At 39.6% G+C, this 12,538-nt stretch overlaps 1 protein-coding gene across 5 annotated transcripts in view; it reads right to left on the reverse strand.

Moving 5' to 3' along the window:
- The window catches only part of erbin (erbb2 interacting protein), a 61,234-nt gene that overhangs the window by 12,218 nt on the left and 36,478 nt on the right, over nt 1-12,538 (reverse strand). For 2 of the 5 annotated variants that reach the window (XM_048595232.1, XM_020532428.2), the window contains exons 14-15: nt 9,160-9,303; nt 6,518-6,640 (exon numbers count right to left, since the gene is read on the reverse strand). In XM_048595232.1, the coding sequence (XP_048451189.1) occupies nt 6,518-6,640; nt 9,160-9,303 (267 nt within the window). Of the gene's footprint in view, nt 1-6,517; nt 6,641-8,535; nt 8,865-9,159; nt 9,304-12,538 lie in introns of those variants that run through there. The other 3 variants (XM_048595234.1, XM_020532429.2, XM_048595235.1) reach the window with 2 other exon arrangements.

Raw genomic sequence — 12,538 nt, forward strand, 5'->3', positions numbered from 1 at the left:
GGTGCCGTTAGCAGACTTGTAGATGGAGTTAGGATGAAATTTGGCTACACAGTCATGAGTGTACAGGAGGTACAGTCAAGGGCTGAGTACGCAGCCTTATGGGGTGCCAATGATGCAGACTGTCTTGGAGGTGGTGTTGTTGGTTATTCTCACTGGTTACAGTCTGTGGGTCAGAAAGTTGAGTGCCCAGTTGCAGAGAGTGGAGCACAGACCTCGGTCTCAGAGTTCGGAGATTAGAATTATAATGGTGAATGCATAGATGTAGTCAGTAATTAGAAGCCTGATGTAGGTATCCATGTTATCCAGATGTTCTGGGGATGAGTGTAGGGCCATGAAGATGGTGTCTGCCATAGACCTGTTGTGACGGTACGCAAATTGCAAGCGATCAAGGCAAGTTAGGAGGGTAGAGTTGATAGGAGCCATGACTAACTCCTCAAAGCACTTCATAATTATGAGAGGTCAGAGCCACAGGGCGTTGTGTCATTGAGGCATGCTGCATGAGTTTTCTTTGGTACCAGGATGATGGTGATCTTCTTGAAGCAGGTGGGGACTTAGATCGTAGTAAGGAGAAGTTAAAGATGTCTGTGAATACTCCTGCCAGCTGATACACGCAGGATCTGACAGCACGGCTGGGGACTCCCATCCTGGCCAGACGCCAGTTGCTTCCATGTTCTACTTTCATACTCATTCATGTTAAACTTCATTTGCCAATATTTGCCCATTCTCTAGGTTTAATAACATTCTCATATAAAGTATTGCAGTCCTCCTCAGGACTGACTACTTTCCACACTTCCAAGCCTAAACTTAGCAAGACCTGCAAAACTAGAAATGTTGTTGTTGATTACGAAGTCCAAGCCACGAACATAAATTGTGAACAGCAGTGGCCTCAACACTGTACAATGTGAAACAGGCTTCCCACCTGCTGCCACTTTAAATAGGGACTTGGCATTTCCATCCTCTATTTTTTGTCTTGAAGTCAATTAACAATCTATGCTCTCTCCTAAATCCACATTCCCTGGCCTTGCTTATTAATCTGTCATGGGACTCCTCACTGAAGGCCTTTTGAAAATCCAGACACGTTACATCAACTACATTGACACTGAATGTTCTTTGTTACTTCCTGAGAAAAGTGAATAAGGTTGATCAAAAAGAACTTACCCTTTGAAAACTGTACTGACTATTCATTATAATATATATTTTTCTTGACATTCTTTAATACACTATTAATTGCAATTCTATTATTCTTGCTTCCACTTATTTTAAGGTGACTGGGCTGCAATTTCCTGGGTATGTTCTGTTCCATTTCTTAAATATAAGAATTATGTTAGCAATCAACCAGTACTTAGATACCATATCTTTTCCTAATGAAAAATTAAATAGTTCTAGTAACATGTCTGCTATCGCTTTCCTAGTTTCTTAAAATAATTGAATGCAGTCCATCTGGTCCTGGGGTTTTCACCTCTTTTGAGTTTGATTAGTTTATTTAATAATTGTGCACCAGAGTTTTGTTGTCCAAGCAGATTCATTTTGATTCAGATACATACACGAGCTGAATGTCACTGAACAGAAAAGAGTACCAGCTCTTCTAATTTATTTATTGAGCTATGGAATGAATATAACTGAAGTCAATGTGAGTTAAAAGGAAAGCCTTCCATTCAGTGGAATTGTAGCTAATGCAGAGTCAGATGTGGTTATTACAGGGCATCAACAATAGCCATTGGACAACACTTCTAGAGTTCCTCAGAAATGCATCCTTAGTCCAACCAACTTCAGCTGCTTCATTAATTAACTTCCCTCCACCATGGGGTCAACAATTAGACCATATGTACATATTCCAGTGTTCAGCTCTATTCATGACTGCTTCAATAATGAAGGAACACAACTGAATCACAATCTGCTTGGGCTGAAAAGTAGCAGGTGATATACCAAATATGTGCTGAGTAATCATCACCTTAAAAAGAGAAAGGTCTATCATCTCTCTGGGAGCTTTAGGTACTGTAAGTACGCAAATTCCACCATCAAAATCTTGGCAGTCACTACTGACCAAGAGTTGAATCAGATCCAACCACGTCAACGCCACATTTCGGTAAAAGCTGGCTACTCTGTGAAAAATGGCTCGCTTCCTAATCACTCCATGTTTATCCACTATTGACAAATCTGAAGGAGTAGTCACTACAAGCCTGAAGAGGTACAGCTGCAACTCTCCAGTTCAAACAATCCAGGACATAGCAATAGTCCAGTGACAGAAAGTCGATGAGGTGAACATATATAGCCTTCACCGTTAGTACACGATGTGACAGAATTTACAACCTGCAGCATGCAATGCTGTAGCTCATTAGTTCAGTAGCAGTTCACGCTGCGATTGCTAGGTCTAGGTCAAGGTCAAGAGCAACAATGCTGTCAGGTCACCATTACTTCCCAGTTTACTTCCAAGTCACAGCACATCAAGACCTACAATATTTCAAAATGTCCCTCAGTGAAGGAAATCTGCCATCCTCACCTGATCTGGTCTACATGCGACTTCAGATACACACAAATGTTGTTGACTCTTAACCACCCTCTGAAATGGACTAGTAAACCACTCAGTTGTATCAATCACTACAACGTTTCAACAAAGAAATGAAACCAGACTGACCAAATGTCAGACTTAGGCGCTGGAAAATACAACAGCAGAAACAGCCCTGCCAACCTTGCGAAGTCCTCCTAATAAAGATATTGGGGGGGTAGTGCCAAAATTGAGAGAGCTGTCTCACAGATTAGTCAAGCAACAGCCTGACATAGTTATCCTCACAGACAATGCCCCAGGCAGTACCATCACCATCCCTGGATATGTCTTGACTCACCCACAGGACAGATCCAGCTGACGTGGTGGAGGCACAGTGCTATACAGTCAGGAGTGAATTGCCCTAGGAGTCCTAAAACATTGACTCCAGTCACCAAAACGTCTCATGGTTTCAGGTCAAACATGGACAAGGAAAGCTTCTGCTGATTAACATATACCATCTTCCCTCAGTTGAAGAATCAATACCTCTCCATATTGAATAACACTTGGAGGAAGCACTGAGTGTGCCAAGGGTGCAAAGTGTACATTAGGTGGGGGATTTTGATGTCAACCACCAAGAGTGGCCCAGCAACAACACTACAGATTGAGCCCAGAAGAGGGAAAAACATACTTGACATCAACCTTACCAATCTGCTGGCTGCAGATGCTCCATGACAATATTGGTAAGAGCGACCATCACACAGCCCTCGTGGAGACCAAGTCCTACCTTCATACTGAGAGTGACCTCCATTGTGTTGTGTGGCACTAGTACTGTACTAAATGGGACAGACTTCAAACAGATCTAGCAACTCAAGACTAGACATCCATGAGGTGCTCTGGGCCATTAACAACAGCAAATTATACTTCAGCACAATCTATAACCTCATGGCCCAGTATATCCCTCACTCAACCAATGAGGTTGTTGACTCGCTTGCCAAACTGGCTTGTTTTCATTGATGAATGAAAACAAGCCAGCTTGGCGAGCAAGTCAACAACATCACCCACAACCAGAGCTACAAATCTTTGCTAAAACCTTAAACTCATTCAACCAAGTTATGGGATCAACCCCGATTCAATGCAGAATGGAGGTGGGCATGCCAGGAGCTGTACCAGGCATACCTCAAAATAAGATGTCAACCTGGTGAAGCTACCAAACAAGACTACTTACATGTAAAACAGCATAAGCAGCAAGTGAGAGCCAGAGCTAAGCAATCCCACAACCAAAGGGTGAGATCTAAGCTTCACAAATATCCTTATCTTCAATGATGGAGAGTCTAGCACATTAATGCAAAAGCAATTGCAACAATCTTCAGCCAGAAATGCTGTGTGGATAATCCATCTCAGCCTCCTCCAGAGGTCCGAAGCATCACAGATGCCAGTCTTCAGCCAATTCCATTCATTCCACAAGAAACAGTTGGAAACACTGGATACTGCAAAGGCTACGGGCCCTGACAACATTCCGGCAATAGTACTGAAGACTTGTGCTCCAGAACCTGCCTCATTCCAAGCTAAGCTCTTCCAATACAGGTACAACACTGGCATCGACCAACAATGTGGAAAATTGCCCAGATATGTCCTGTACTCAAAGCGGGACAAATTTAACCTGGCCAATTACCATACCATCAGTAAAGTGATGGAAGATGCCATCAATAGTGCTATCAAGCAGTACCTGCTCAGCAATAACCTGCTTACTGATGTCCATTTTGGGTTCCGCCAGGGCCACTCAGCTCCTGATCTCATTACAGCCTTGGTTCAAGCATGGACAAAAAAGCCGAATTTCCAAAGAAAGAGTGACAGCCTTGACACTAAGGCTCATTTGGCATCAAGGAGCCCTAGCAAAATTGGAATCAATGGAAAACTCTTCTCTGATTGCAGTCATACCTGGCACACAGGAATATGGTCGTGGTTGTCAGCTCCAAGGACATTTCTGCAGGAGTTCCTCAGGGTAGTGTCTGATGCCCAACCATCTTCAACTGCTTCATTACAACCTCCCATTCATCATAAGGTCAGACATGGGGATGTTTGTCAATGATTGCATAATGTTCAGCACTATTCAGATACTGAAGCAGTCCATGTTCAAATGCAACAAGACAATATCCAAGCTTGGGCTGACAAGCGGCAAGTAACAAATGCCTGGCAATGACCATCTAACCACTGCTCTGTGACATTCAATGCATTATCATCAGTGACATCGCTGTTATCAATTGTAGCCTGGGGGCTGGACTCACCATATAAACGCAGTGGCTACACACAGCAGGTCAGAAACTAAAGAATACTGCAGCAAGTAACACGCCTCCTGGTTATCTAAAGCCTGTCCACCATCTACAAGGCACAAGTCAGGAGTGTGATGGAATGTACCCTACATGCCTGAATGAGTGCAGTTCTAACAACATTCAAGCAGCTTGACACGATCCAGGACAAAGCAGCTCACTTGATTGGCACTTCATCGACAAACATCCACCTCCTCCACCACCAATGCACATTTGCAACATTGTGTACTACCTACAAGATACACTTCAAAAATCTGCCCAAGATCCTGAGTCAACACCTTTCAAACTCACAACCACTACCACCTAGAAGGACAAGGGCAGTAGTTACATGGGAACACCACCACCAAGTTTGCCTCCAAGCCACTCATCATCCTAACTTGGAAGTATGTCATTGTTTTTTCACTATCACTTGGTCAAAATCACAGAATTCCCTTCTTAAATGACATTGTAGGTCTGATTACAGCACATGGACTGCAGCGGTTCAAGAAGGCAGCTCACCACCACGTTCTCAAAGGGCTGCTAGAGACGGGCAATAAAATGGTGGCCCAACTTGTAACGCCCACATCCCACAAGCAAACTAAAACAAAAGTTCACCATGACCTTCTCAAAACAATTAAACTGCATCCAAGTCAACGATGCCACATCCAGAGAACAAGTGAAACTTATTTTTTGAAACCTGTGATAAACTACTTGAGCTATTTGATTGGTACAAAGAACATATATATTTAATTAAAAAGAATACTAATTAAAAGTTAAAACCATGTTCATCGGTTAATTTTCAATTAAGGAGGAGTTCCTACTTTCACTGTTGCTTCATATTTCAACTTTTTTGGCTGAATCTTGGATCAAGGCTTAAACTCCAATCATGGCATTGGTTCGGACTGACAGCTGTTATACTGTGCGTGTGAAATTACCATTGTAGTCTACATATTTTGCAATCACATTCTTTTCAAATTGATCAGAACTGAAATGCACAGCATGTACAGTTCACATCAACCAAAAGATAAGCAACACTGATGTCTACAGTTACTGCATATGCCCTAAATATCCAAGTATACAAATATACAAGGATGAAGAGAAATGCAGAGCTTCAGTATACTGCCAGTTGCAAGTTTAGTGACATTTTAGTGGTGAGTAGCTCTGAGAATAATAAATTTCTGGCAACTTAACTTGGCAACATATGACTGCAGCACTAGCATTGTAATAAGAGCTTCAAATCAAAACATGGACCTGATTAAAGAATGTAATTGTACCTTTTAGTAATTCTGATTGACCAATATTAATCACAAGAAGGAAAGATTGCAACTCATTCAGGAATGAATGAATTTAATTAAAAAGCATACTAATTACAAGTTAAAACAATGTTCATAAGTTTATTTTGAATTAAGTTGAAATTCCTGCTTTCACTGTTGTTTCACAGTTCAATATTTCTGGCTGACACTTGGAACAAGGCTGAGACTCCCTATCCTTTTTGATCTAATTCGTGATGTAAAATAGGGCACAATACCAATGCTATCACTGATGATAACATTATACGGCTTACGAAATATTTAGATATATTTTTGAACATTTTTACGAAATGAACAAAATTGTAAGCTAGGGAACAGCAAGAAAAATATATACAATGTAACACTGAAAAAGGTTGTAACCTTCTGTTGAATTGTTCTAAAATACTCTTATGGTTGATCAGTTGTAGAACACTTACTTTTCTCACACTGTCTGGCGGAATATCCTTCACAACATGTGTGCTAGTTGAGTAATTCTGTTGTCCAACACTGAAGACATCATCTTGACTTGGGTCTCCGATACTGTTACCTTGTGATGGGTACTATTTTGAAAATGTGAAAACATAAAACCAGTTAATCCTAAAGAACTGATTAAAATGACTGGAGGTTTTTTTTTAATTACTTCAAAATTTTATTCAAAGAAAATGCTTACAGCTTATGGTTGATAAAATCAAAGTTTGCTCCTATTGTAACCAGTGTGTCAATTGAAAAGGTTAAAAAAAATGAACACGCACAAACACACCCTCACCAATAGAATAGAAACCTTTTGGTTAGTGAGTTGAATAATTTTCTGTGTATAAATCAAGACTTCAGGAGCATAATTTAATTACTTTGACAAAAACGAAACCAGCAACATAAACATTGGCAGAATAAGTGGTCCATTTAAAATACATATATTTGTCAAAATAATCTTGAACTGAATTGACGCAAAGTGCATTGACAAAGAGCCAAGAATGGGACAAGACCATGTGCAGGCAGACAGGATTAGTTTAGAATGATTGGCAAAAACTTTGTGGGCCGAAGGGCCTATTCCTATACTGTTATGTTCGATATATGGAAAAGTTTACAAATTGTATGTTTTCAATACATAAAGATATTCCATATTTATGAATAAAATGTGAAAAAGCCTGCAGCTTTGGCCATAAAAAAAGACAATTCAAAAGTCTTTGTTAATCAAATGATCTCAGAAAACAATGAACACTGAAGCATCCACATGCTAAGATCAAGAAATTCAAAGGAACTCGAACTATCACACAGTAATACTTTGCTTAATATGAGTCATTTGAAAATATTTTTGTTACAAGGTTGACAACGTAGAAGGTAGGATATATCCTTTTAAATGTCACAACGTTCACTAGTACATTACGCCTGACAATCTCTGTGATCACATAACCACCAGTGTCTCCCAAACCACTTGCCACTTCATTTCCACCTTGCTCAGTGTTTCTACATTCCAGGTAACAGATTCACAAGGACCCATTCATCTGAAGGTACTGGGCCATGCGGGAAGACAGAAACTCGCTAGGATTCGATAGGGTTGGGGTGGAGTGGGGAAGAGACAGGTTTATTGGGGCCCAGGGGTATGTTGGTGGTGGGTGGGCAAGGGCATTGAGACCACCCATTGGGTCCCAGAGTCAAGAATTCCACTGGAGCCCTGGGGTAGGGAGATTTGCTGGGTCCCCAGTTATGCATCAGTTCTTGTGGGAAAATCTAAATTGCCTAAATGTGTTTACTTCAAAGTGGCACCTGTAAAGAACAAAAGTGAGATGTTAAGGAAGATTTCTGTAGTTGTCTGTAATTGTCTTTTGTACCTACAGGTTGCTTTATGATTCTTAAGTAAGCTCTACCCTTTGGAAATATGCTCCTGTGGCATCCATGTGAAAGGCACACTCTATTAATATGAAATGACCTCCAAAAAAATCAGAACTAAGTGGCTGTCAAGTCATTGCAAAATACTGGAAAAATTATTTGCTAATATTAGGGATGCAAATTTGCACAATGTCACAAGCCACATCTATATTTAACAAGGCACTTTTAACAGCTAAGTTTAGTTCTAAAACTCTCTCAGGGGTCGAAGCTTTTTGGACTCGAGCACTGAACAAAATCTCTCAGTTATTTTTACAGCCACAAAGCTACAATGATTGTAGGAAAACACTAAATTATACATAAAGATAGTTTGGCAGCAGAGAACATCCGTTGGTTTGGATTTTGAGATTGATTATTTCATATTTAAATTTGAGCTCCTTAAAAAAATTAGAATCCATGCTTTTTCAGACATCTTTATGAAGTAAATAACTGTACAGTAAAATATAACATTTTAGTTTAATGGCTAAATAGCCATTCAAAAGAAAGCTGAAATTTAAAAATGTGAATACGGTGGATATTACTGAAAGGAAAATAGATCTGTTGTCTATTTCAGAGTAGACAGAGTTCTTCTTATAATAAAATTCAGTTTTGGCCATTGGGAAAGATCAGGTTTGATCACTGCTCACTTGGATAAACTGTTTCAGAACAGCAGCAATGATCCTACTACAGGTCTCAGTTCTGGTTGAAGATGGGGGACATCAATCAAGACTTTCCATTCACAATTGTTAGTCAATGATTCCTGCTGGAAAATATATGCATGTCGAAATCAAGTGAGTTCGTCCCTTGAAGGATGGTCAGCCCAGCCACTTTTTTCACACTCAAATATGAAGAACAGCCATGAGTGAGACAGGTAAATCATATGTTCATAAGAGAGGCAGAGGAAGTGCAATCATATTGCAGCTGGTGGAGAAACACTTAATCAAAAATATCACAATTTTTCCATAACATGCAATTAATATTTATCATTTTGAAATCAAAGTTATCTGTGTATTGTGTTAAGATTTGCAAAAGCATAAAGTTGCAAATTTAAACGATCAGATAAAGCATTTTCACAGCTAAGCAGAGAGAGGTGGGAAAAGTTTAGTTCAGTGTCCTGAAACTAACATTGAATTAAAAAAAAGTTCTCATAGCTAGGATTGCTCAAGTACTCACTACAACACTCATTCGTGATAACTAGCCCATTGTTGGTACTCACACGGAACATGTGCACTCCAGAATTCCTTCTGTCTGCAACACTCAAGGCAACGTTGCCCTGGCTGTCGTGCAGTTCCCTACAGCTTCCAGAGTGCATGCTGCTAAAAGCAGCATAATTGAAATTAAACGATCTAGACAGCATGCTCTGAATAAAGAGGAACAAGAAAATTCCACAGCTTTAACACAGAGATTAGTGCAGCATGCAGCAACAGGATAAATTGCAAGAGACAATCTTCCCCAAAAGGCTCAACAAGATGCAAACAGAAATAGCATGCAAAACACAAAACATGTATTCTGACCAAACGACTCTTGTTAAGGTTAATCTGAATGTGCACTCGAGTTCTTAGTAAAGCTTTTACATACATCCGGCCAATAAGCAAGCAAAGGTAACTTAACTTTGGACTAAAAAAAAGTTAGTTTTTCTACCAGTATAATACTTTTGATTTACAATATTCTTCTCATGTAAACTAGTCAAAAAAAGGTAAAAGTGCGACTGGCTGGTTGTACAACAGTAGGATAAAAGCAAAGTCACCATAGGGATGACTGGTGGTCGTTTAACCTGAAGGTCACCATGCCTCAGGTAGGGGGAGATGTTGAGAAGGACAGTCCTTTATGGCAACCTCAGCCAGAGAGGGAATTGAACCTACACTGTTAACTTCTCTCTACATTGTATTCAGCTGTTTGGCAAAAATTACTTTCTAACCTTGAGGTTTATATAAAGGAAAACTAAAAGTTTAGGTGGAACAACCTAGGGCCACACACTAGATTTATTTCCATCAAGAGATAAAGCAATACAAGCCAAAAATAATTGCAGTGAAAGGAGAGGGACATGTCAATAAAAACTGAAGGTCTAGTTAGATGCCATTCGATTTTATTCACATCAGCTGCAGATGTTGAGGGTGAGCAATCTAACATGCAGAGGGTGTCAAAGCTCCTCACAGCCAAGAGGTTAATGTTTCTAAATGTTAACTCTAAGTGCATTTACTGCAAACTAACATATTTACATCCAGTTACAGGAATGAACTCTAAAATCATGCAATTATGACATTTAATTAGAGATTTTACCTTGATCATATCTTTTGTATTTAAAGGAAAAGCAAGATGATTTTCTAACTTTCTTTTTGTATCTATAGCATCGATCCCCCAAACACTTGAACACAAATGTTATTTCCCAGAAGAGTAAGGTTAAGAACTATTAAGAGTTCATGCAGTTAACAAGACGGTTTTGTTCATGCAATGTTTTGGAATAAGGATTCCTGGTAAAAGGATTGTTTCTTGAAATTGCAGTATACCTTTCTCTAGGCTATGTCTTAACTTTTGTTCTTTTTAAAAAAAATATCAAAACTAAATGTATGATACAGCTATTTCAATAAATGAATGCATTTTCTCTAACATTGTTAAGTAGAAATATTCATGCCAACAAAATGTGTTACTAAAAATGGCTATGGAAATAATTGCAATATCAATCAAACTTCTGAAAAGGATGCACACAGATATTACACATCTGCTTCTTCCCTAAATTTCCCTATCCCTCTGTGTCTAGTGCTGTGAATATAGTGTACATATGCAAAGGAATGGAAAGGAATAGGGTTACAAGAAAATGAAATTATCTTTTGAATTCAGCATTACTGCGTAATGAAGAGAACATAGTAGTTCAGAAAGTTTTAAAAAAAAAGCCACACATTTGTTCTTCAAGAGTCACGATTAATGAGATGTTCAGTTAAAATTCTGGAAACAAAGTAGTGATTTTCTTTTGGAACTAAGGTGGAAATGGAGCTCTCCAGTTTATCTTATGTCCCATAGTTAATATACCTTTATGAGACATAGTATGTCAATGTACCATTAAAGGTAAAAGCTTAGTGAACTAATAGATTAACAGTTTCTATCTACAAATGCTGCCAGACCTGCTGAATTCTTTCAACATATACCACTTTTAAAAAATTTCAGATTGCCAGCACTTGTACTTTGATCTGTGTTACAACAATACCTTAAAAATTATTGTTAATCAATCTATTCGGACATGTTATGACACACCTCTGGGGCATGTGGGATGTGACCCTAACCTTTTGGGCCCAGAGGTAGGGACGCTACACTTTGTCACAATAGTACCATGCATAGGCAGGCCAGACCTGATAATAAATGGCTAAATTGCTTTTATTTTTAAACACACATAAATGTCCATCCTGTGGAGACACACACAAAGCAGACAGGAGCAGCAGTAATCCATTCAACCCCTTCAGCCCGTTCCACCATTCAATATGATCACAGCTGATTATTAAGCTCAATACCCTCATCCTGCCTTCCCCGCTATCCCTTGATCCCTTTAGCCACAAGAGCTATATCTTCTTGAAAGCACAATTTTTTAGCTTCAACCACTTTGCATGGTAGTCAGTTCCACAGACTCACCACTCTCTGGGTGAAGTAATTTCTCATCTCAGTCCAAAATGGTTTATCCCTTAAACTATAAACCCTGGTTCTGGACTCCCCCAACATCAGGAACATCCTTCCAGCGTCTATCCTGTCTAGTCAGTTTTAGATTTTGAGGTTTCTATGAGATCACCTATCATTCTTCTAATCTCCAGTGAATACGATCCTTACCGACTCAATCTTTCCTCATATGTCAGTCCAATCAATTTGGTAAACCTGCGTTGCACTCCCTCTATAGCAAGAGCATCTTTCCTCAGATAAAGGGACTAAAAGTGCACACAATATTCCGAATGCGGCCTCACCAATGCTCTGTATAATTGCAGCAGGACATCCTTGTTCCTGTACTGAATTCTTGCTTTGGAGTGGACAAAAGAGAATGAAAATTGAGAATGTGTAATGGTTTGAATGGAGAATAGGGCATCAAAAGGTTGAAGTTAGTGCAGGATTTAGCAAATCAGTAACCACAGAAACATTGTGGTGAATAGAAGGCCGAATGTCTGATAGTTGGTATGTTGAAAATGTAGCTCCAAGGGAAACAGGAAGATTCTTTTCCAGGATGGGTTTTGAAGGATTGATCGTTTGTTTTGGGGGGGGGGGGGGGGGAGGTGGAGAGGATGTGGCTATAAAGTGATGGAAGGATATGTCCATTGATAGCACTGTGACTGACACAAAAGAAGTAATGAGGTCAGATAAGTTGGCAAGATCAAGGGGTTAGCCATGAATATGTGTAACGGAATTTACATAGAGAGTGGGATTAATGGAGCATAAGACAGCAGTAAACTCAGAAGTGCAGACAATAAAATGAGCTGGGATATGGATTGACATTACTGAGGATGAGAACTTGATCAGTGAAAAGGGAAACAGTGGACATCACCGAGTGAGAAAGCTGACATGGTACCTGGGTGAGCAACGCAAAATTAAGATTTTAAATAATAGGTGCGAAGTAGAAAAAA

Source organism: Rhincodon typus, chromosome 3 (genome assembly GCF_021869965.1).
Source record: "Rhincodon typus isolate 14 chromosome 3, sRhiTyp1.1, whole genome shotgun sequence".
Classification (NCBI taxonomy): Eukaryota; Metazoa; Chordata; class Chondrichthyes; order Orectolobiformes; family Rhincodontidae; genus Rhincodon; species Rhincodon typus.